The sequence below is a fragment of the Sceloporus occidentalis genome, unplaced genomic scaffold (assembly GCF_023333645.1).
Source record: "Sceloporus occidentalis isolate IW3139 unplaced genomic scaffold, rSceOcc1.0.p SCAF_322, whole genome shotgun sequence".
Taxonomy (NCBI): Eukaryota; Metazoa; Chordata; class Lepidosauria; order Squamata; family Phrynosomatidae; genus Sceloporus; species Sceloporus occidentalis.
Genome location: NW_028317302.1, coordinates 328,609 through 352,088, shown reverse-complemented (window position 1 = coordinate 352,088; position 23,480 = coordinate 328,609). Strand labels below are relative to the sequence as shown.

Sequence of the window (23,480 nt, the reverse complement as noted above, 5' to 3'; positions counted from 1 at the left end):
GTCAGCGTATCCCCGACCGACAGCACCGGGGCTACTATGCCTCGTCAGTTCAGACACCCCCGAGTGGTGTTTTGGTGTGAGACGGCGGTCAGTTATTTACCTCCTGATGGTTAATCGCTGACCTCCGTCCGTCACAACTAAAGAAACACAAAACAGGCTAATGCTCCCACTAAATACCCCTCTGCACAGATTTCCTTCCTGCCCCGCTTACCCTCCGTCAGGCAGCTCAGGGGTAGGTATGTGCTGAGAAAGACATGAAAGGACACTGGTGTCTCTCCACTTAGGGCTGCAGTGCCATCTCTGCCCAGGGCTATGACATCATATTCATCCCGGGTGGTGATGTCATCACCAGTTTCCGTCTTGCTCTTCTTTTCTCCATCTTGGTACCTCAGTCCACGTATCAGACGCCCAATAGACTTGTTCCTTTCTACATGAGTAATAAGTACCCACATGCCTGAAAGGAGAACACTTGTTTATAGACATTATAGGGAAAGGAGTCTAGTATGAGAGATACAGACTGTCTATCAGAGCACTCCTTACTCTCTCACTCTCAGAGCACTCTGTCTTTCTCTCTCTTTCAGATCTCTTTCTCTGACGATTCTCTCACTCTCAGAGCACTCTGTCTTTCTCTCGCTCAGATCTCTTTCTCTGACGATTCTCTCTCTCTCAGAGCACTCTTTCTCTCTCTTTCTCTGACGATTCTCTCTCTCAGAGCACTCTCTCAGATCTCTTTCTCTGACGATTCTCTCTCTCAGTGCACTCTCTCTCTTTCTCTGTCGATTCTCTCTCTCAGAGCACTCGCTTTCTTTCGCTCAGATCTTTTCCGTCACCTTTATCGTGGGCCGCGTGCAGTCTGTGGCTCAGTGTGCTGTCTGAGGAGTTCACCACGCAGAGTTGAGGTTTACGGCATGCAGAATTTTGCCTGTTTGTGGCAGAATTGGTGTCAGGGGTCCCCGGCTCGGTGGAAATGTCTGCAGGCAGATAAAGACACAGCAAAGGAATCCTACGCCATGTGCTGGACACACGAGACCCGCAGGACACTCCATATTCTGTGCATATTCACATCTCTTACCGGTGTCCTGTTCCACTTCCCCGAGGAGAGCTCTCAGCCACTTCTCTGCACGGTGGTCAGGGTCCAGGATAAGTGTTGGCCTGCAGGATGCGTATCGGGCACCGGCTCGGAGCAGAACGGCTCTGGTCTGAGCCTCCGCACCCATTAACAGTCCATGTCTCTGCCAGTTTAGACGCTCTGCAGAGGAACTCAGCATGTCCAGCACAAGGAGAGCTGCACCCGTTGGATTTGAAGGCTCCAGGGCCTCCCTCACATCATCGGGATCCAACGACACCTCAACACCTCGGCATAAATCCCACCACTTATCCAAAAGCTTGGAGAAACGTGGCCAAGGCAGCGACCCGAGGTAAGATATGGCAGCAGCGACCAGCAGAGCGGCAGCAGGAGCCGAGATTGCGCGTCTGTGCTGCGCCTGAGAAAGGAAAAAAGGGCAACGGTTGGCCACAAGCCTTCGGTTGTCCCACTCGACGATGCTACATTGTTAACGCCTCTACTTACCTGAGCACTGGTTCATGCCCTGTCGACAATGGCTCCCCCCTACACCCTGTGGCAGTGCCAGGCTCTCCCACACCCAGTGAAGATGCCATGATCCCCCACACCATGTGGCAGTGCCAGGCTCCTCCCACACCCAGTGAAGGTGCCATGATCCCCCACACCATGTGGCAGTGCCAGGCTCCTCCCACACCCAGTGAAGGTGCCATGATCCCCCACACCATGTGGCAGTGCAGGCTCCTCCCACACCCAGTGGCAGTGACAGGCTCCCCCCACACCCAATGGCAGCGACAGGCTCCCCCCACACCCAGTGGCAGTGACAAGGTCCTCCCACACCCAGTGGCAGTGACAGGGTCCTCCCACACCCAGTGGCAGTGACAGGGTCCTCCCACACCCAGTGGCAGTGCCAGACTCCCCCCACACCCAGTGCCCAGCTTACCTCCAGGGCATCCTTCCATTTTGTTTCATGGGGCTCCAGGTGACGCTCATGCTCCCGCACCCCCTCAGATCTCTGCTGTAACACGCTGAGCTGTTGGCGAAGTTCCTCTTCTCTTCTCCTGGCCTCCTCCAGATTCTGCAAACTCTCAGCCTCCGTCTCCTGCAGCTTTTGTGCCGTCAGCCTCTTGTCTGCAATTTTTTCGGCTACCTCGATGTCTTGAGCCTCCAGTCCAGCCAGCAAAGCCTCGCCAGCACCAAGCCTCCGCAGAATGGTGGCATGCTGAAGTAGGCCTAGGAGCCACTGACACAGGGAGACAGCTGCTTGGCTTGACTGCTGTACAGAGCTTACATTACCCATGGATCCGCTCACCGCGCGTGTCAGAGACGAGAAGGCGCCATCCGACATCTTGGAGACATCAAAAAACTGCAACATCTGTGACCAGAGAAGAGCACAACATGAATATCGGAGGCTCACAGGGTCTACACAACCCCCGTCCTAATTTACTGACCAAAGGTGGTCAACCAGCCAGGCCTGTGGACAATCCACAGATTAAAATATGGGCGTTTCCCACCCAATCAACATGGCCTAACCAGTCCTGTCTACTGCACATTTACAGAGAGCGAATGCATAGAAATCAAATAAAAGGAGCTCATACAGGATCCAGGCAGGATGAAAATGCTGCCCAAAGTCCCTGTTAGTCTGGCTATATGTGTAAAGCACACAAAGCAGCTTCAGATAGTGGCCCGTGGGGCTTCAATCAGAGCAGCCCCAGCAATTGCCCTCCAACCATCTGTCCCGATAAAACGTGCCAGGGAGCCGGTGGACAGATCCATTCCTTACAGGCCGAACCGGAACGGAGACGGGGCGGCAGAGCAGAAGAGATTTCATGTGGATAAACGTCAAGTTACGCATTTGGGGATCTAAGTGCGTAAATCGCTGCTTGTGAGGTAAATATCCTCCCTTCTCGTACGTTCTGATTTATGTGGGGTGAATAAACAACCCCCCCAAAACGATAACGGGCCAAATGACGGAAGGATATTTAAAGGAGAAGAACGAGGCGAGGAGAACGTTATCCCTGGACACTCGCCTGATAAAAGTCATCCCGTCCAATCAGCTGCTTGGCGCTGTCCCAGCCCGATTCCTTTCCAAATATGGCGCACACAGCATCCGTTACCATGACAACTTGTGGCGGTGGGACACGATATCGCCGGATTTCTTCAATGTCCGATGGTTTAAGCTGGTCCTGCACGGCAGCCCACCGCAGCTGAGCCTGGAAAGGGAGGCCAGGGTCTCAGAGATGCGGGGGTGGAGGGGGCAGGAGTAGTACGTACCGCTGCCGCGTCTCCTCACCTCTTCAAGCTCTTGCAGTCTCCGACTCCTCGTAGCGGTCACCTGCGCGGCCGTGTACCCCTTAATCTTGTCCAGCGCCTTGCACTGCTCCCTAATCCGATCCCGGGAGCTTCTCACCTCCGCCAGCCGCTGCCTCCACTGCTGCACGTTCTGTGGGAGGTAATGGGGAGGAATTACACCCAACCCTACCGAGCTTAGGTTACAGAGGCAGTTCCTCCTGTCACTGCCACGGGGTCATTCCAGTTCATGGCACTGGGGGAGGTAAAAGGGACCATCGAGGGACCACACCTGGGGCAGGGGCTTCCAGGGCACCTTCCGGGAGGATGGAGGCAGTTAGCAGAGGAGAGGTAACCATCGCATTTAAATTGTCCTGCGCTGCGATACGTTATAACGATATAAAAGTATTGGCTCACCTTCTCTGCCTCGTGGAGATGCCGGGCTACAACTCCCAGATCCCCTGCGCACTTTCTCCCCTCCTCGCGCACCTCGTGGACCCGGCTCAGAGCAGCCTGGAGCCTGGAGTTACAGAGAAGGCAGAGATCTGGCGGCTTAATGGTTAACACCCTGACTGTGATCACCGTGAACTAATAGCGGATACGATTAGATTGTCAGCTCTGAGGGACAGTTTGCATATAAGAAGCAGACGTGTAAAGGACTCACGGACGTGGAGAAGCAGACATGTAACGGACTCACGGACACGGAGCCTGAGAAGCAGACATGTAACGGACTCACGGACGTGGAGCCTGAGAAGCAGACATGTAACGGACTCACGGACGTGGAGCCTGAGAAGCAGACATGTAACGGACTCACGGACGCGGAGCCTGAGAAGCAGACGTGTAACGGACTCACGGACGTGGAGAAGCAGACATGTAACGGACTCACGGACACGGAGCCTGAGAAGCAGACGTGTAACGGACTCACGGACGTGGAGAAGCAGACATGTAACGGACTCACGGACACGGAGCCTGAGAAGCAGACGTGTAACGGACTCACGGACGTGGAGAAGCAGACGTGTAACGGACTCACGGACTTGGAGAAGCAGACGTGTAACGGACTCACGGACACGGAGCCTGAGAAGCAGACGTGTAACGGACTCACGGACACGGAGCCTGAGAAGCAGACGTGTAACGGACTCACGGACGTGGAGAAGCAGACGTGTAACGGACTCACGGACGCGGAGCCTGAGAAGCAGACGTGTAACGGACTCACGGACGTGGAGCCTGAGAAGCAGACTTGTAACGGACTCACGGACGTGGAGAAGCAGACGTGTAACTGACTTACGGACGTGGAGAAGCAGACGTGTAACGGACTCACGGACGTGGAGCCTGAGAAGCAGACGTGTAACGGACTCACGGACGCGGAGCCTGAGAAGCAGACGTGTAACGGACTCACGGACGTGGAGAAGCAGACGTGTAACGGACTCACGGACGTGGAGAAGCAGACGTGTAACGGACTCACGGACACGGAGCCTGAGAAGCAGACGTGTAACGGACTCACGGACGTGGACAGACTCCCTCCACCCTTTGCTCTTCTCTCTCACCTCTGTTGTTCTCTCTCTATGCCCGCGCTCAGACACGCCAGGTATCTCACATACGTGTCTACGAAGCCGATGAACGCTCTCTTGGAGGCGAGCGCGATGCGAGGGCAGAACCTCGAACAGTAACTCTGGGCAGAAAGATGGATGAGAGACATCACCTCTGGCAAAGGCCTGCGAGACACAGGGGAGCCTGGAGGAAAAGAGACAGGCGCGGAACTGTAAGAGAACATGAGTGAGAACCATGGGGCAAAGACAAGGGCCCTCACAGCGCCTCTCACGACCACCCTCCAGTGATGGGGAAGTGTCAGCACGGAAGGGAAGCTTCACGTTCTGGGTTATTTTGCTGCCCAGGGGCAATATGAGACCCGTTACTGATCTGCACCAGGGGGCTGCACATTCTCCCTGACTGGATCCTTTGTCTTCTTAAAGCTGGGCTCAGCGTGTGTTTATGTAATGTGAGAGTCTGCGTGGCCGGTGTGTGGCTGCTGTGCTTCTCATCGGTGCAGCCGGCTGGGTTTAACCCCCTGGCAGTCACTGACCCGGGACAGTTAGACCCGGCACAGTTAAACCCGGCAGTTCTGGAGTAACATGCGCTGGGATCCTCTTGATCCTCCTAGACTTACCCTGAGACCCTCCTAGAAGCTGCTCGGCAACGTTCTCCAGAGAGCAGAGACTCCATGGCTGGTAGTGATCTGGATACATGTGGTTTGGAGGCTTGTGCATAGCGCTCTGCAGCTGCAGAACATGGAGATTGCTCTGCACACGGCGCCAGAACCTGGAAGAGAGATGAGCGGAGAAACGGGGTGTCGTTAATAATCCTGGGGGCACGTCCTTGTGTTTGCCCCCACCCTGGATCCTCGGTCCTAGAAGCCCGGGCCCCCATATCTCTGAATCGCTCTGATTGCGGACTCTTCTCTCTGCCTCCCTCTCTTACCTCTCTTGCAGCTCTTTTTTGCTGCAGTTTTTTTTGCCGCCCCTCTCGTTCTGCTGCAGAGCATGCAGAGCTCGTTTCTCTTCCTCCGCGCTGTGCAACCCCACAAAGGTTCCTTCACGAACCAGACACGAAAGCTCCTGCCGAGCCCGTTCCGATACTCCTTCATACACCAGAATGGCCGTTCCCATCCCCAGGACTCCAGCCTTCCAGGAGGCCTCCCTAAGAAGATTGTGCCGTTCCTCCTGTGTCTCTTTGCCGCAGAGCTCCAGCAGCAGGCATCGGGTGAGCTGTGCTGCCAGTCCGGCTAAGGTCCTCCTTCCCGTGGCCGGGTATTGAGAGAGCAGAGCTAAGTGACCCTGGGGAAGCAGCAGAGCCCGGGTGAGACGGGCAATATGGTTGAGGTCCTCTGGTGGGAGAATCAAGCCTCCCATCTGTGCGGTGTAGGAGATGACGTCTTGCTGCTCTTTATAAACGTGGACCTCTGTTCCTTCTCTCGTCCCGTGGATCACCGCATGACAGAAGGTCATGTCCCGAAGGGGTCCATCGTTTAGCAGCAGATGAGAGGGCAGAAGATACTCCTCGGGGGCTGGAGAGGAATGGCTTGAGATTCTTGACGTACATGTTGTGCCACGTTTTATCTCCTGGCCACTGCTTGGCTCGGTTTCTCCAGCGCCTTGTAGGGTTCCGGTACCTGGTTGGTCCTCCTCTGGAGTCGTATCCTGGGGTCCAATACAGAATGTTTGCCGGGCACATCTCAAGAGGATGTCTCTGAACGCCTCTCTCTCTTCTTCAGTCTCCACCACGTCACTGAAGCTTAAAAGAGCCTCGTGCATCCAGAGACGGGCAATTACCCGTGTGGTGTGGAGCCGAGCAGGGAGGGCAATGTCGGCCTTTAAGGAGAGAGAAGGCCCTGGAGATGGGCACAGTTGGGTCACACTGTGGTGTAATCTGTGAAGGTGACGTAGGGAGAAGAGGTAACGTGGAGGGAGAGTTTGTATCAGCTCATTATACAGAGTAACTGTGGCTTTTGCCAACGCTGTGCCGAGAACCACAGCCTGGGGCAGAGGCAACGTCTTCTTCAGCCATGCAGTCAGCCTGGGGGTAAATAAACTCAGCAGGGATTCCGAGCTGCATGGAGGCAGAACGAGGACACAGAAGAGACGGATGAGTCTTGGACACAACCCACCACCTACATCCTCTGGTGGGCACAAGGTGCCCAGGAAGCTTGTCCCTGGTACACAAGCTGTGCTCTGATTGGCCGAGACAATATCACGTAAAGCCTCCAGAGTGGGATACGTCTTACTGTCCGTGTCTGTTAGGAGAGAGAAGAACAGCAAACGTGGCGGTGAAATCAGTGATACTATATATCACATAATCACATAATCTGTAATATCTTTAGATTTTATAAAGAAATGAGTGTGCTGGCATGGCCACAGACCTGTCCATCATACAGCAGAGGCCCACATGGCCACAGACCTGTCCATCATACAGCAGAGGCCCACATGGCCACAGACCTGTCCATCATACAGCAGAGGCACACATGGCCACAGACCCGTCCATCATACAGCAGAGGTCCACATGGCCACAGACCTGTCGATCATACAGCAGAGGCCCACATGGCCACAGACCTCCATCATACAGCGGCGGCCCACATGGCCACAGACCTGTCCATCATACAGCAGAGGCCTACATGGCCACAGACCTGTCCATCATACAGCGGAGGTCCACATGGCCACAGACCTTTCCATCATACAGCAGAGGTCCACATGGCCACAGACCTGTCGATCATACAGCAGAGGCCCACATGGCCACAGACCTCCATCATACAGCGGAGGCCCACATGGCCACAGACCTGTCCATCATACAGCAGAGGCACACATGGCCACAGACCTGTCCATCATACAGCAGAGGTCCACATGGCCACAGACCTCCATCATACAGCGGAGGCCCACATGGCCACAGACCTGTCCATCATACAGCAGAGGCCTACATGGCCACAGACCTGTCCATCATACAGCAGAGGCCTACATGGCCACAGACCTGTCCATCATACAGCGGAGGTCCACATGGCCACAGACCTTTCCATCATACAGCAGAGGTCCACATGGCCACAGACCTGTCGATCATACAGCAGAGGCCCACATGGCCACAGACCTCCATCATACAGCGGAGGCCCACATGGCCACAGACCTGTCCATCATACAGCAGAGGCACACATGGCCACAGACCTGTCCATCATACAGCAGAGGCCCACATGGCCACAGACCTCCATCATACAGCGGAGGCCCACATGGCCACAGACCTGTCCATCATACAGCAGAGGCCTACATGGCCACAGACCTGTCCATCATACAGCGGAGGTCCACATGGCCACAGACCTGTCCATCATACAGCAGAGGCCTACATGGCCACAGACCTGTCCATCATACAGCAGAGGCCTACATGGCCACAGACCTGTCCATCATACAGCAGAGGCCTACATGGCCACAGACCTGTCCATCATACAGCAGAGGCCTACATGGCCACAGACCTGTCCATCATACAGCAGAGGTCCACATGGCCACAGACCTGTCCATCATACAGCAGAGGCATACACAGCCACAGACCTGTCCATCATACAGCAGAGGTCCACATGGCCACAGACCTGTCTGTTAGAAAAATGCTTATGTAATCATAAATATTATTGCTGACAAAGACAGTAGAAATTGTCTAGTCTATGATGTATCACGAGTTGCGCCAACATATCTATTAAGAGGCATAACCTGCTTAAAAAGTAACCAATCAGAATGATGCATGCTATTAGAAGCAGATAAGAAGTATAAGAAGTTATATAAACCATGTAATCCAAATATGTAATTAGACAACGATTCGACTTTTGTGTGTTGTGTGCCTTGTCTCGATTATGCGCATAATCTATTAAAGGAAATAACTTTTTCTGAGGAGAATTCGACCATTAATTCAACCAACACTGTCCACCATACAGCAGAGGTCCACATGGCCACAGACCTGTCCATCATACAGCGGAGGCCCACATGGCCACAGACCTGTCCATCATACAGCAGAGGTCCACATGGCCACAGATATGTCTATCATACAGCAGAGGCCCACATGGCCACAGACCTGTCCATCATACAGCAGAGGTCCACATGGCCACAGACCTGTCCATCATACAGCAGAGGCCTACATGGCCACAGACTTGTCCATCATACAGAAGAGGTCTACATGGCCACAGACCTGTCCATCATACAGCAGAGGTCCACATGGCCACAGACCTGTCCATCATACATCAGAGGCCTACATGGCCACACACCTGTCCATCATACAGCAGAGGTTCACATGGCCACAGACCTGTCCCTCATACATCAGAGGCCTACATGGCCACAAACCTGTCCATCACACAGCAGAGGCCTACATGGCCACAGACCTGTCCATCATACATCAGAGGCCCACGTGGCTATAAATCTAACCATGAATGACTACGTGGTATGACCAGCATTAGGTGGCGCTGATGTTGCGTAATGTGGTTATTTAAACAGAACGTTACATTTATATATCGCCAGCAGACATCACACCAAATGACAAACTGGTAGAGAAGCAGAAGCAGCTGCGGGTGATGTGTGGAGGCTGTTGGTTGTTCAGGTTGTTTTGATTGGGATGCTGGCTGAGAGTGTTAGGAGGAAAGATGGTTTTCAGAGAGCTTTTGAAATTTGCATAAAAGAGATGTCAGGAGCAGTGAAGGAGACACTAAAAGTACGGCCAGAGAGGAAGGATTTGGGTCGGGAGAGAGCCGTGTCATGGACGCCATGAGCGTGGTGGGTTTGTAAGAAGGAGAAGATGGTCACCTGTGTGAAAAGGCTGCGGAGAGCTCCTTGGGAATAACCAGTGAGAAGCGGCCATTTGTTTATAACGTGTACTAATTAACTACCCCACGTCTCACTGGTGGCTGCCAGCACCATAACGTCATAATAACCCACCTGCAGCTTCACCAGTACCCCCAATCTCCCCAGTACCCCTAGTAACCCCAATATCCCCAGTACTCCCAGTACCCCCAATATCCCCAGTACTCCCAGTAACCCCAATATCCCCAGTACTCCCAGTAACCCCAGTACTCCCAGTAACCCCAGTACTCCCAGTAACCCCAGTATCTCCAGTTTCCTCAGTACCCCCAGTATCTATGTTACGTAATCTGGATAGGGGTAGTTTGTAAAATGTGACACAAGGTCACCGCGTAACCCACCAAACGAAGCTTCATGCAGGTCATCCAGGAAGAGGAGACGGCGGACGCGACGTCCGTGGGGGGTTTGTTGTCCTGACGTGGGCGACATTTCTTGTTGACCACCCAGGAACCTGCGCAGCTGAGCAGCATCCAACAAGGGACTGACGGGGACCCGGTGAGAAACCACTCCATGGGGCGTCACGGACTCCACCAGGCCTGTCTTCCCACATCCACGAGGTCCAACTAACAGGACAGGCCGGCCAGAGCGAGCGAGAGATCTTACAGCGGCAAGAACGGCCTGAAACTGAAAGAAAACAGTCATCTCCGGGAACTGCTATATGGAGCATATATCTATACATTATACAGGGGCCAGTCACTGATTTAGCTATACATTATACAGGGGGGCGGTCACTGATTTAGCTATACATTATACAGGGGGGCGGTCACTGATTTATCTATACATTATACAGGGGGGCGGTCACTGATTTATCTATACATTATACAGGGGGGCGGTCACTGATTTATCTATACATTATACAGGGGCCGGTCACTGATTTATCTATACATTATACAGGGGGGCGGTCACTGATATATCTATACATTATACAGGGGCCGGTCACTGATTTAGCTATACATTATACAGGGGACCGGTCACTGATTTAGCTATACATTATACAGGGGACCGGTCACTGATTTATCTATACATTATACAGGGGCCGGTCCCTGATTTATCTATACATTATACAGGGGACCGGTCACTGATTTATCTATACATTATACAGGGGGCCGGCTCACTGATTTATCTATACATTATACAGGGGGCCGGTCACTGATTTATCTATACATTATACAGGGGCCGGTCATTGATTTAACTATACATTATACAGGGGGCTGGCTCACTGATTTATCTATACATTATACAGGGGGCCGGTCACTGATTTATCTATACATTATACAGGGGGACGGTCACTGATTTATCTATACATTATACAGGGGGCCGGTCACTGATTTATCTATACATTATACAGGGGGCCGGTCACTGATTTATCTATACATTATACAGGGGGCCGGTCACTGATTTATCTATACATTATACAGGGGCCGGTCATTGATTTATCTATACATTATACAGGGGGCTGGTGCAGCCCTTTAAGCAGAAAAGCTCCAGGGGTCTGTCGGTCACAATGCGCAGGGGAGATGGGGGGGCGCAGGGGAGATGGGGGGGCGCAGGGGAGATGGGGGGGCGCAGGGGAGATGGGGGGGTAGTTAATTCTCCTGCAGAGACCTGTCGGGGTGACTACAAAATAACAACAAATGCTGAGAAATGCATGGGATACCTGAGGAAGGACGATCTCTTTCCTGATTGGCTGCGTCTCCGGAACGGGCACAAGAGCTTCCTCTTCAGGGCTGGGGTGCATTTCGAAGAGAGACGCGGCTTGGGGGATGACGACTTGTAATGGACTGTCTGCGAGGATACCCCGCAAAAAGGCATCAAACGGGGGGCGGTGCCTGCGATGGGGCACATGGCCAGAGTTAAACGTGATGGGGCACATGGCCAGAGTTACACGCGATGGGGCACATGGCCAGCGGTACACGCGATGGGGCACATGGCCAGCGGTACACGCGATGGGGCACATGGCCAGCGGTACACGCGATGGGGCACATGGCCAGCGGTACACGCGATGGGGCACATGGCCAGCGGTACACGCGATGGGGCACATGGCCAGCGGTACACGCGATGGGGCACATGGCCAGCGGTACACGCGATGGGGCACATGGCCAGCGGTACACGCGATGGGGCACATGGCCAGCGGTACACGCGATGGGGCACATGGCCAGCGGTACACGCGATGGGGCACATGGCCAGCGGTACACGCGATGGGGCACATGGCCAGCGGTACACGGGATGGGGCACATGGCCAGAGTTAAAACGCGAGGACGACAGACGCCAAGGAAGGAAATGCTGGAGAATGGGGAGGAAAGATATGGGAATAAGCCAGAGAGGGAGGGAAACAGAGCAGATAGAGCAGAGAAGGAGGTGGACGGCTGGGAGAGAAGGAGAGAGAGGTTGCTGTTTAGTATCTGCAGTAACAGGGACCGTTTGTGCGCATGTAACCCGGTGCTCCCAGTGGATCCAGTTCGGTGATCTTGCCAGAGTCTATGGCTTCTGCTCATTGACGGCGGACATCTTGGATCTACTCACCTAGGATTTAAGTGTCCAGCGAACCCCCAAACAAAGGAGTAGAGGAAGCAGGACTGAGCCAGACTGTGGTTGCGATGTGGAATCAACAGGTCCAAAGAGGAGAGTCCCAAACCTCTTTCCATCATTTTCTCAGGATTTTCTGTAAAAGAGGTAAAGAGGTTAAATTGGACACTTAAATGCCCCCCTCCCTGGTCTCCCGGACATCGGTGGGTTAGCGGACCTGCAGCCTGTTGGGTTTCCTTTGGGATTTCAGCAGCTTTTGGCTCCTGTGGTTTTCCTCGCCGCCGTAACGACGGACTTGGTATGTTCTCGCGAGGCAGGTACTGATCCATCAGAGCCTGTAGGATGTTACAGAACGAGGAGACCTCACGTATGCCCCGAGCTGAGGGTGCAGTGTGGGGGTGCAGTGCGGAGGAGCAGGACTGCTCCAAAAATCTTAGAGTCCTGGGTATGAAGCTCTCGCTCAGGATTTGAAGCAAGCGCGCGGTATCCAAAGTTATTTCATATCTCACATACAGCTTGGACATAAAGGCTCCCAGCGCTGCCCTCCACGTGTCCACCCCACCACAGTGCACAAAAGCACAGGCAGTGGATATGGCAGGAGTAATGTCCGACGTGTCCGTCATCTCAAACACGAATTTGGTGGATTCTGACCGGCAGAGACCTTCACCGTTGGGCAATGTCAATCCTGAATACGGGCCGAACAGACAGGAAATGGGTTCTGTCCAGTGTGGGCTGGCTGACCCATCTATAATTACCCACTTTAAGGCTGCAGATCCTTCAGCATTTCTATGCAGAAGATGGGAGAGGATTCCATCCTTCTGGTTTCCATCATGCATTCCTCCAACAAGCTCTTGTGTAGTCAGACTATTGGGGAAGAGGTGGATGGTGTGCACTGACTGGAATGTGTTTCTGACAGGCTCTTCCTTGGCTGCTGGTTGCTCTGTGGCACTTGCCAGGCAGTTCATGGCCCGGGACAGGACTCTCCAACATGTGGTTTTCCCGCTTCCCGGGCTGCCGGTGAGCAGAACTCCCGGGCTTTGCTGAAGAGCTTGAAAAAGTTCCAGAACTTTGCGACTAAGCTCAGGGTGAGCTTCAAGTCCTGCCATCTGCAGATCTAAATGAACATAATTGAGGAGCTCAGAGTTTGCACGAGGCTCCAGGGATGGCAACATTGGAAAGACACCTTGGAGGATGTCCTTCAAGTGACTGCACTGAGAAGATGGAAGCCCAGACCAGAATGAAGACGCATATATTGCTCTGAGTAGCATCCCTTCCTCAACGTTGCTAGGGGTGAGTGAAGATGGCTCTATGGAAGCCCCGGAGTCTCCTACAAACCCAAATGTATCGGTTCTGTTGTGCGAGGCACTCGTTTTCAGGAAGGAAGAAGCCTTGTGAATTGCGTCTTTCATATGTGAACAGCAGGTGGTTGGAGATACTGACGATGACTCCTGTGCAAACTTGAAAAAGCTTGAGATCTTTCTGGCCAAGCATTTATGGTCCTGAAATCCCGCAGCCAGCAAGGCTAGTTCAGCAGTTACTCGCACGTCTGGAGACAGGAGGGACACTGGTCTGAGGACCAGGCGAAGATTTGAAGGAAGATCACAGGAGGAGTTGAGATGAGGTAGAGTCATGAAGCAGCCATAGCTCTGGTTGACTGAAACTGCCTTTGCTCCAAACTGGATCTCTCCTATCACTCTCGACTGGAGACATTCATTCTCAGGTCCCTGGCCACAGGGGACCAAAGCTTGGCAGGAAGACTGTATACTCCAGAGAAGCTGCCCGAGTGATGAGTGGACCTCCTTTGACAATCTGTGTGCACTGTCTAGAACCAGCCATGCCCCTCCACGCAGCGCCCCCTGTAGGTGCTGACTCAGTCTGCCCAGCTGTATACCAGCCCAACATTTCAACAGCACGACCTGACGCCCCAAGGCACGGCCGAGAGCCATCACTGTGTCAGTTCTGCTGCTCTCGTCTTGTCCAATGACCCCACCACAGTGGAACCGCTTCAGAGCAAGAATCAGACCCAACGTGGTTCTGTCAGACAGAGAGCTCTGTATGAAGCTGCCACCTAAACCAATATATTCATAGTCATACGTCAGATGGTAGCCTAGAACATCCACAGAATAAAGAGTGGATATGGTGGTCTTAGGGGGTATTTCAACCTGACCATCTTCTCTTCCATCTTCCGGATCCAATTTCTCAGCGTATCTTGGACCCGAGACTACTCTGTATTTCAAGATCTTGGCCCATGCAAAAGAGTCCATTCTCTGAATCCCCTCATCCAGCAAACTGCAGACACGGTCCCTCTGAAGTGCTGCAAGTGTGACCCAGGCAGACATAGCGGCTCGGGTCCTGCAGGTGACCGTGGAATTGTAGACATCTTGTAGACGCTGAGCCAGGAATTCAAGCTTCTGATTGTGTTTCTCTCTGAGAGAGCTCTTGTGTTGGATGGACAGATGATCTTCCATCTCCTCACACCACAGGACCTCCTCGCTCAGGGCCAGACACTGCCAGGGGTAGCTTGTAACCCACTGTTTGCAGGACTCAAGATGAGTGACGTTCAGGAAGCCCGCTTCCCTCCGCTCACTCAGACACAGATCCAGCTGAGTTCTCACACTCTCCCTCATTTTCTCCTCCAGTTCACACAGCCATGAAATGATCTGTAGGTTGTCAGAGATGGGGGAGTTTAAATGAAGTCTTTCATTATGAAGTTCCTCTACCCCTGTGGTTAGTATTTGGCGGCTGTTTAGGGTGGCATTTATAGGGGACAGCATTTCAAGGGGCTGAATCTTATATAGAACATTTTTAAGGTTGGGAAAGCAGAGCAGGGCACAGCGAGTGCGCTCGGCAGGCTCCGCCGAGGCAGTCAGTACGTGCAGCAGGTCCCTGTCGCCCAGAAAGAAGAGTCGAGGACAGAGAGATCTGGAAGAGTCCAGTGCGGGGCTCATGTCTGCCATGATGTCCTCCATGATGCCGATCCCTTTGCAGAAAGCAGAACCAAGAGCTTCTCCATAGAAGGCTCGATGGCGTCCATTCTGAGGCTGGGTCACGACGGACATAACAAGCGGGTCCTGCGCTGTTACCGCCAAGAAGGAGCGGTAATTCTGGTCAACCGCCTGGAACCGGACCACCTGTTGGGGAAGAGAGGGAGATTCTGAAGCAGGGGTAACAGCCTAGAGCAGGACGGAGGCAAAAACACTGGCATCAAACGAGTGATGACAGTCAGTGTCAAGGGAATGTACCATATAACTCAAGTGATGCGTAAGGGGGGTAATTCAAGGGTGTTGTGGGGTAAATGATATGACGGGTAATACGAAGCCTGACCTTTTCTGCATCAAGCGGGAAAAACCCCATCTCTTGGGTGGCTTTGGTTATAAAGACCCATTTCTCCTGGAAGTGAATCCAGAGGTCCAGGTGGCGGCCTGAGAGAGAGAGAGAGAGAGAGAGAGAGAGAGAGAGAGAGAGAGAGAGAGAGAGAGAGAGAGAGAGAAAGTCAGCACGACAGAATACGTGTGACAGAGAGACAGTCAGCACGACAGAATACGTGTGACAGAGAGACAGTCGGCGCGACAGAATACGTGTGACAGAGAGACAGTCGGCGCGACAGAATACGTGTGACAGAGAGACAGTCGGCGCGACAGAATACGTGTGACAGAGAGACAGTCGGCGCGATAGAATACGTGTGACAGAGAGACAGTCAGCGCGGTAGAATACGTGTGACAGAGAGACAGTCAGCGCGACAGAGAGACAGTCAGCGCGACAGAATACGTGTGACAGAGAGACAGTCAGCGCGGTAGAATACGTGTGACAGAGAGACAGTCAGCACGACAGAATATGCGTGACAGAGAGACAGTCAGCACGACAGAATACGTGTGACAGAGAGACAGTCAGCACGACAGAATACGTGTGACAGAGAGACAGCGCGATAGAATACGCGTGACAGAGAGACAGCGCGATAGAATACGTGTGACAGAGAGACAGTCAGCACGACAGAATACGTGTGACAGAGAGACAGTCAGCACGACAGAATACGTGTGACAGAGAGACAGCGCGATAGAATACGTGTGACAGAGAGACAGCGCGATAGAATACGTGTGACAGAGAGACAGTCAGCACGACAGAATACGTGTGACAGAGAGACAGTCAGCACGACAGAATACGTGTGACAGAGAGACAGTCAGCACGACAGAATACGTGTGACAGAGAGACAGTCAGCACGACAGAATACGTGTGACAGAGAGACAGTCAGCACGACAGAATACGTGTGACAGAGAGACAGTCAACGTGGTAGAATACGTGTGACAGAGAGACAGTCAGCGCGGTAGAATACGTGTGACAGAGAGACAGTCAGCGCGGTAGAATACGTGTGACAGAGAGACAGTCAGCGCGGTAGAATACGTGTGACAGAGAGACAGTCAGCACGACAGAATACGTGTGACAGAGAGACAGTCAGCACGACAGAATACGTGTGACAGAGAGACAGTCAGCACGACAGAATACGTGTGACAGAGAGACAGTCAGCGCGGTAGAATACGTGTGACAGAGAGACAGTCAGCGCGGTAGAATACGTGTGACAGAGAGACAGTCAGCACGACAGAATACGTGTGACAGAGAGACAGTCAACGTGGTAGAATACGTGTGACAGAGAGACAGTCAGCGCGGTAGAATACGTGTGACAGAGAGACAGTCAGCGCAGTAAAATACAAGTGACAGAAAGACAGTCAGCGCAGTAGAATACGTGTGACAGAGAGACAGTCAGCGCAGTAGAATACGTGTGACAGAGAGACAGTCAGCGCGATAGAATACGTGTGACAGAGAGACAGTCAGCGCGGTAGAATACGTGTGACAGAGAGACAGTCAGGGCGGTAGAATACGTGTGACAGAGAGACAGTCAGCGCGGTAGAATACGTGTGACAGAGAGACAGTCAGGGTGGTAGAATACATGTGACAGAGAGACAGTGTGAAGAGAGCGCGGGAGTTAGTGTATATTTGACACAGGCGTTGCCCCTTAGAGGCCAATATACTTGTAGAGTAAAGTGATGACCTCAGAGGTCTCTTCTTCAGGGAGGGACCTCTGAGGTCTGGTGGCACCGGCCATCATGCTTTATGTGGCGCTCGGCATGAGAGAGATAACACACCAAGTGCCTGAAAATGTCCATAAATTCTCAAACACATGCGCGCACACCAACCGAATGCCTCCAGTTTCTGCATCCAATCAGACACCTCGTGCTGCATGTCGGAGGCGAGAGGAGACGCGTTCATCATGCGCAGAGTCACCCGGCTGTCATCCAGCAGACTGTGGAGAGACTCCACATCTGAAACAAACAGGTTGATGCAGGGGGTGCGGGTAAATACAGGCAGAGGGCGGAGGGGGTGCGAGTAAATACAGGCAGAGGGCGGAGGGGGTGCGGGTAAATACAGGCAGAGGGCGGAGGGGGTGCGGGTAAATACAGGCAGAGGGCGGAGGGGGTGCGAGTAAATACAGGCAGAGGGCGGAGGGGGTGCGGGTAAATACAGGCAGAGGGCGGAGGGAGTGCGGGTAAATACAGGCAGAGGGCGGAGGGGGTGCGGGTAAATACAGGCAGAGGGCGGAGGGGGTGTGGGTAAATACAGGCAGAGGGCGGAGGGGGTGCGGAAAAATACAGGCAGAGGACGGAGGGGGTGCGGGTAAATACAGGCAGAGGACGGAGGGGGTGCGGGTAAATACAGGCAGAGGAAGGAGGGGGTGCGGGTAAATACAGGTAGAGGACGGAGGGGGTGCGGGTAAATACGGGCAGAGGGTGCGGGTAAATACAGGCAGAGGACGGAGGGGGTGCGGGTAAATACAGGCAGAGGATGAGGGGTGCAGGTAAATACAGGCAGAGGATGGGGGGTGCAGGTAAATACAGGCAGAGGATGGGGGGGTGCGGGTAAATACAGGCAGAGGATGGGGGGTGCGGGTAAATGCCCGGGATCATTGGCAGATTGCTTGTTAATTCTGGACCCTGCGTTGGGGAGAAAGTCTCACCCGTCAGTAAGAAGGCACCGCTGTCCTTTCTGTGAGCTCCCTCCTCAGATTCCCATAATCTCACACTTGCAGGTGAGTGTGAGCTCCCTGGGGTGGGCTCTGAGACCCCCACATGGAGGAAAAATTTCACCAGGTGGAATCGCGCCTCTCGCCAAACTCTTTGTAGCTTCTGGAATCTCTGGAACAACATCAGCTCTGCCCGGGCCCCGCGAGCAACCTATCACAGGCAAACACGCGCATGAGTACAACACAACTCCGGGAGACAGCTCCATTAATGAGTGTGACACACAACTGGCAGGAGACCTTCTCAATTTCATCCTGATGCTGGAGAAGTGGAAACGTCAACAGGTCACCGATGGCCATTGTCTCCAGACCATGAAATGTTTCCCCCATCCCTGCCACAAGAGACAAGCATTAAATAACGGCAATGGAGACATGCGTTAGAACGACAGAGCAGCTCCTGAGCTGGGAAAACTGGTAATCAGGGTATTAAGAGTCATAAGGACTTCTACCACGTCCACCACCTACCACCATAAGGCTACCAACCCAACAGGAAGCAACACAAACCACATGGATCCAGCTACCTTCCTGAACAGCCGGCTACCAACTTTCCCAGTCCCTATTTACTACCAACCCAAATGCCATCTAAGTGACCACCACCCACCCAGTGACCATCAAGCCAACTGATTCTATGGTGATCTACCCCAAATCCTGTCTACCCCTCCAAGACCCTACAGCCCACCTTCATCTCTTTCCTTCCACCCTAATATTCTGGTACCAAGCAGGCACATATTCTTCCCAAGCCCCTCATTCTCATTCAGAGGCCACATATGGTGGCCCATTTGCTGTACTTACCAGTAAACATGGCTTCCCAGTGCTTGCGCTTCAGTGCAGGGCTTCCCAGTGTCTGGAGAAGAGGTAGGGTCCGCGCCTCATCATCCAAGACTTGTCTCACCTTCTGGATCACCGGATCTTCTTCAGGGAGAATGGCGGCCAGTTCCTGTAGGGTTCCGGCGCAGATCGCTAGCTTCTCCTTCATCCGCTCGGTGTTCAGCTGTCAGGGGCAGGTAGATGGGGCAGGTTAGGTATCTGAGGAGTGCTAGAGACATGAACCCCCCCACGTGAAACCACGTAAAGCGCAAGAATTACAGAAGACCAAGCCAAGGCTCTGGAATTGGGAGAAACATTAAGTATCCTACGTTTAATGTGTTAACGATGGATCGTGGCGCATGTAAGGGTAGAACCAGGCTGGCTGCTCGGGGGACGTATTGGGGGGACGTTTAACTCCATGTCAGATACCCCAGCATTCATTGGAGGGGTGGGCTCGAAGTAAAATGCAGATTTGAGGGTGGAGGAGCAGATAATCGGAGGAAAGGGTAGATTCTCAGGTTGAAGGGCAGATTTGCTATTTAAATATATATATAAATAATAACACACATTGTGCAGCCCCCCCCTCGTGGTTTTTCCACGCTGTCCCGTCTCGTGGAATTTTTACCTTCACGAACGGCGTGCATTTCCAGCCGGCGACATCTGCCATGCTCCTGTCCAGCAGTTTCCACGCCGCTGCCCGCGCCTGGACCTGTTTCTCTCCTCTGATGATCCCCGATACGTCAAATGTCTTTCCTAGAGGCAGGGTAAACAAAGGGTTAATGGCCCAAAAGCGAGGCGGCTACGTCAACAAGCACAGAAATAAAGAGAATAGAAGTGATAAATAGAAGCTCTGGAGTAGTACAGACCACATCTGCCGGACGCGATTCAGCTTCGGGCTCACCTTGTAAGGCTTGTCTGGAGCGGCTGAGTTCGTGGAGCTGAGCCATCAGGAGGTGAAGTCTCCGGCGCACGTCTCCCAGCTCTCGCAGCACCCGCCCCACATTCTGAGACGGGTCCAGGTAGACGGGAGAAGAGGCGGCTGCCACGAGGCTCTCAGCCTCCCTGTAAAGTGACCAGAAGGGGAGCTCCAGACTCGCCGACATGGAGAAGCGGTTACTGCTCAGGAAGTCAGAGGCGTCCTTCAGGTGCAGGTGGAAATGATCCCAAGTGTCCATCAGCTGAGGAGCCATACAAACAAAAGCAGAGGGACTTTAACAAAGGCCTAGGAGAGGCCAAGGGCCCCCATCACACAAAACTAGACCAAGACCTTTTCATAATCGATTAGTTGGCCGATTAACCGGATACAAAAATAAACGTACATTTTTCATTTATTTAAAATAATTTAATAAACAAACAGGGTGTTGGCAACGATTTTCATTATCGATTATTATCGATTTTATCGATTAGTAGTTGCAGCCCTAGTTACCTCGCAGTGCAGACTTTCTTCTTCTGAGGTAGGCTGCCGGTAATTCATTCGCACCACGGCAGCGAGGGAACCGATGTAATCCAAGCGAGTCTGAAGGTTATCAACACTCTTTGTATACATTTCCACCTAGAGAGAAGGCAGCGCAATGAATGACGCAATGAATGATGCAATGAATCACACAGTGAATGAAGCAATGAATAACGCAGTGAATGATGCAAAGAATCACACAGTTCCTCCCAGGCTCACCTTGTTAGCGAATTCAGTAAAAGCTGGGATCTCAGTACTGGGTGATTGAAAAACCTTCAGAGCCAGAGACAGCTCCTGCAGGAGAAGCCGAGAGCAATGAGAGATCTCCGATGTCAGCAGATGGAGAATGTCCTGAATTACAGCAGCCAGGGGAGGAACTACGAGACAGCAGGGAGACCGTTTAATGTGTCAAGCTCAGTGTGACAGCTGAGTGACAGGGCATCTACCCCTTAGGCTGCGCGCCCTCCCCATGTACCTATCTGCCTCTTGATGGGAGTGCAGGAAAGGGTAAGCGCTTGGCTTCTGACTGTCTCTTTCACACAGAGCAGCCGTTCCTCCCAGGCTTTCAGTTTTAGGATGAGATCTTCGTACTCCTGGACCGAGTTTCCACGGAGCTTCTCGAGGACCCCTGACTTCCAACCGCGAAGAGACCCCCGGACCTCAGACACCCAGGAGATCTCGTCACAGAACCGCTGCAGCTCACCGAGAGAAGCCTGGAGACGATACAGAGGGACAGAAGCTGCAGCCCACCACTGTCCAGGCCTGGACCCCACACACCGTGTCTCTCACTCTCTCTGCTCCATGTCACCTCTCTCACTCTCTCTGCTCCATGTCACTCGCCTCTCTCACTCTCTCTGCTCCATGTCACCTCTCTCATTCTGCCTGCTCCATGTCACTCGCCTCTCTCACTCTCTCTGCTCCAGGTCACTCACCACTCTCTCTGCTCCATGTCACTCACCTCTCTCACTCTCTCTGCTCCATGTCACTCACCTCTCTCACTCTCTCTCTGCTCCATGTCACTCGCCTCTCTCACTCTCTCTGCTCCATGTCACTCGCCTCTCTCACTCTCTCTGCTCCATGTCACTCGCCTCCTTCACTCTCTCTGCTCCATGTCACTCACCTCCCTCACTCTCTCTGCTCCATGTCACTCACCTCCCTCACTCTCTCTGCTCCATGTCACTCACCTCCCTCACTCTCTCTGCTCCATGTCACTCGCCTCTCTCACTCTCTCTGCTCCATGTCACTCGCCTCTCTCACTCTCTCTGCTCCATGTCACTCGCCTCTCTCACTCTCTCTGCTCCATGTCACTCGCCTCCTTCACTCTCTCTGCTCCATGTCACTCGCCTCCCTCACTCTCTCTGCTCCATGTCACTCGCCTCCCTCACTCTCTCTGCTCCATGTCACTCACCTCTCTCACTCTCCCTGCTCCATGTCACTCACCTCTCTCACTCTCTCTGCTCCATGTCACTCGCCTCTCTCACTCTCTCTGCTCCATGTCACTCGCCTCTCTCACTCTCTCTGCTCCATGTCACTCACCTCTCTCACTCTCTCTGCTCCATTTCACTCACCTCTCTCACTGCTCCATGTCACTCACCTCTCTCACTCTCCCTGCTCCATGTCACTCACCTCTCTCACTCTCCCTGCTCCATGTCACTCACCTCTCTCACTCTCTCTGCTCCATGTCACTCACCTCTCTCACTCTCCCTGCTCCATGTCACTCACCTCTTTCACTCTCTCTGCTCCATGTCACTCACCTCTCTCACTCTCCCTGCTCCATGTCACTCGCCTCTCTCACTCTCTCTGCTCCATGTCACTCACCTCTCTCACTCTCTCTGCTCCATGTCACTCACCTCCCTCACTCTCTCTGCTCCATGTCACTCACCTCTCTCACTCTCTCTGCTCCATTTCACTCACCTCCCTCACTCTCCCTGCTCCATTTCACTCACCTCTCTCACTCTCTCTGCTCCATGTCACTCACCTCTCTCACTCTCTCTGCTCCATGTCACTCACCTCTCTCACTCTCTCTGCTCCATTTCACTCACCTCCCTCACTCTCCCTGCTCCATTTCACTCACCTCTCTCACTCTCTCTGCTCCATGTCACTCACCTCTCTCTGTTCCATGTCACTCGCCTCTCTCACTCTCTCTGCTCCATGTCACTCACCTCTCTCACTCTCTCTGCTCCATGTCACTCACCTCTCTCACTCTCCCTGCTCCATGTCACTCACCTGTCTCACTCTCTCTGTTCCATGTCACTCACCTCTCTCACTCTCTCTGCTCCATGTCACTCACCTCTCTCACTCTCCCTGCTCCATGTCACTCACCTGTCTCACTCTCTCTGTTCCATGTCACTCACCTCTCTCACTCTCTCTGCTCCATGTCACTCACCTCTCTCACTCTCCCTGCTCCATGTCACTCACCTGTCTCACTCTCTCTGTTCCATGTCACTCACCTCCAATGTTCTCTGCAGACTTTCTTTGGCCTGACAGATGAGGTCGTTGTTATAGAGAAGACTTTGCAGAGGCTTTAGATGCAGAGGGAGGTTCTCACCCTTCTCCATGTGCCCCTCGATCTTCAGACCCCCCGCCCTGGCGCACCTCACCAGGGGTAGCTCGGGTTTCGGAAGAACCATCCTAAGCTTCTTCTCATTGAGCGTTGGCAGAGGGGGCAATACTGAAAAGAGAGGCTCAGTCACACCAGATCAGAACCATCACCCAGACACCGGACCCGGCGCACAGACCCAGCAGTACCCTGCGCTCTGGGGGGTTCCTGGACACACGCAGTGGGTGACTCCTCGCTGGTTTCCCGATCAAACATCCCAGTCACCTGCGGATCCAACAGACATCAATCATCAGCGAGTGACAGCTTTAATAAAGAAGAGACAGTCTAATGCCCCACGAAGCCCC

General features: G+C 53.2%; 1 protein-coding gene across 1 annotated transcript in view; it reads right to left on the bottom strand.

Moving 5' to 3' along the window:
• The window catches only part of LOC149274589 (dynein heavy chain domain-containing protein 1-like), a 29,585-nt gene extending 6,379 nt beyond the window's left edge, over positions 1-23,206 (bottom strand). The window contains exons 1-23 of the mRNA XM_089505297.1: positions 23,027-23,206; positions 21,052-21,289; positions 20,796-20,953; positions 20,550-20,675; positions 20,025-20,301; positions 19,749-19,876; positions 19,109-19,307; positions 17,436-17,561; positions 15,571-15,668; positions 12,464-15,377; positions 12,244-12,382; positions 11,378-11,549; positions 10,062-10,344; positions 5,825-7,136; positions 5,514-5,665; positions 4,894-5,080; positions 3,767-3,869; positions 3,354-3,503; positions 3,091-3,273; positions 2,004-2,435; positions 1,073-1,484; positions 831-971; positions 212-454 (exon numbers count right to left, since the gene is read on the bottom strand). Coding sequence (XP_089361423.1) covers positions 212-454; positions 831-971; positions 1,073-1,484; positions 2,004-2,435; positions 3,091-3,273; positions 3,354-3,503; positions 3,767-3,869; positions 4,894-5,080; positions 5,514-5,665; positions 5,825-7,136; positions 10,062-10,344; positions 11,378-11,549; positions 12,244-12,382; positions 12,464-15,377; positions 15,571-15,668; positions 17,436-17,561; positions 19,109-19,307; positions 19,749-19,876; positions 20,025-20,301; positions 20,550-20,675; positions 20,796-20,953; positions 21,052-21,289; positions 23,027-23,206 — 8,353 coding nt within the window. The remainder of the gene's footprint in view (positions 1-211; positions 455-830; positions 972-1,072; positions 1,485-2,003; positions 2,436-3,090; positions 3,274-3,353; positions 3,504-3,766; positions 3,870-4,893; positions 5,081-5,513; positions 5,666-5,824; positions 7,137-10,061; positions 10,345-11,377; positions 11,550-12,243; positions 12,383-12,463; positions 15,378-15,570; positions 15,669-17,435; positions 17,562-19,108; positions 19,308-19,748; positions 19,877-20,024; positions 20,302-20,549; positions 20,676-20,795; positions 20,954-21,051; positions 21,290-23,026) is intronic.
• Positions 23,207-23,480: the final 274 nt, after the last annotated feature.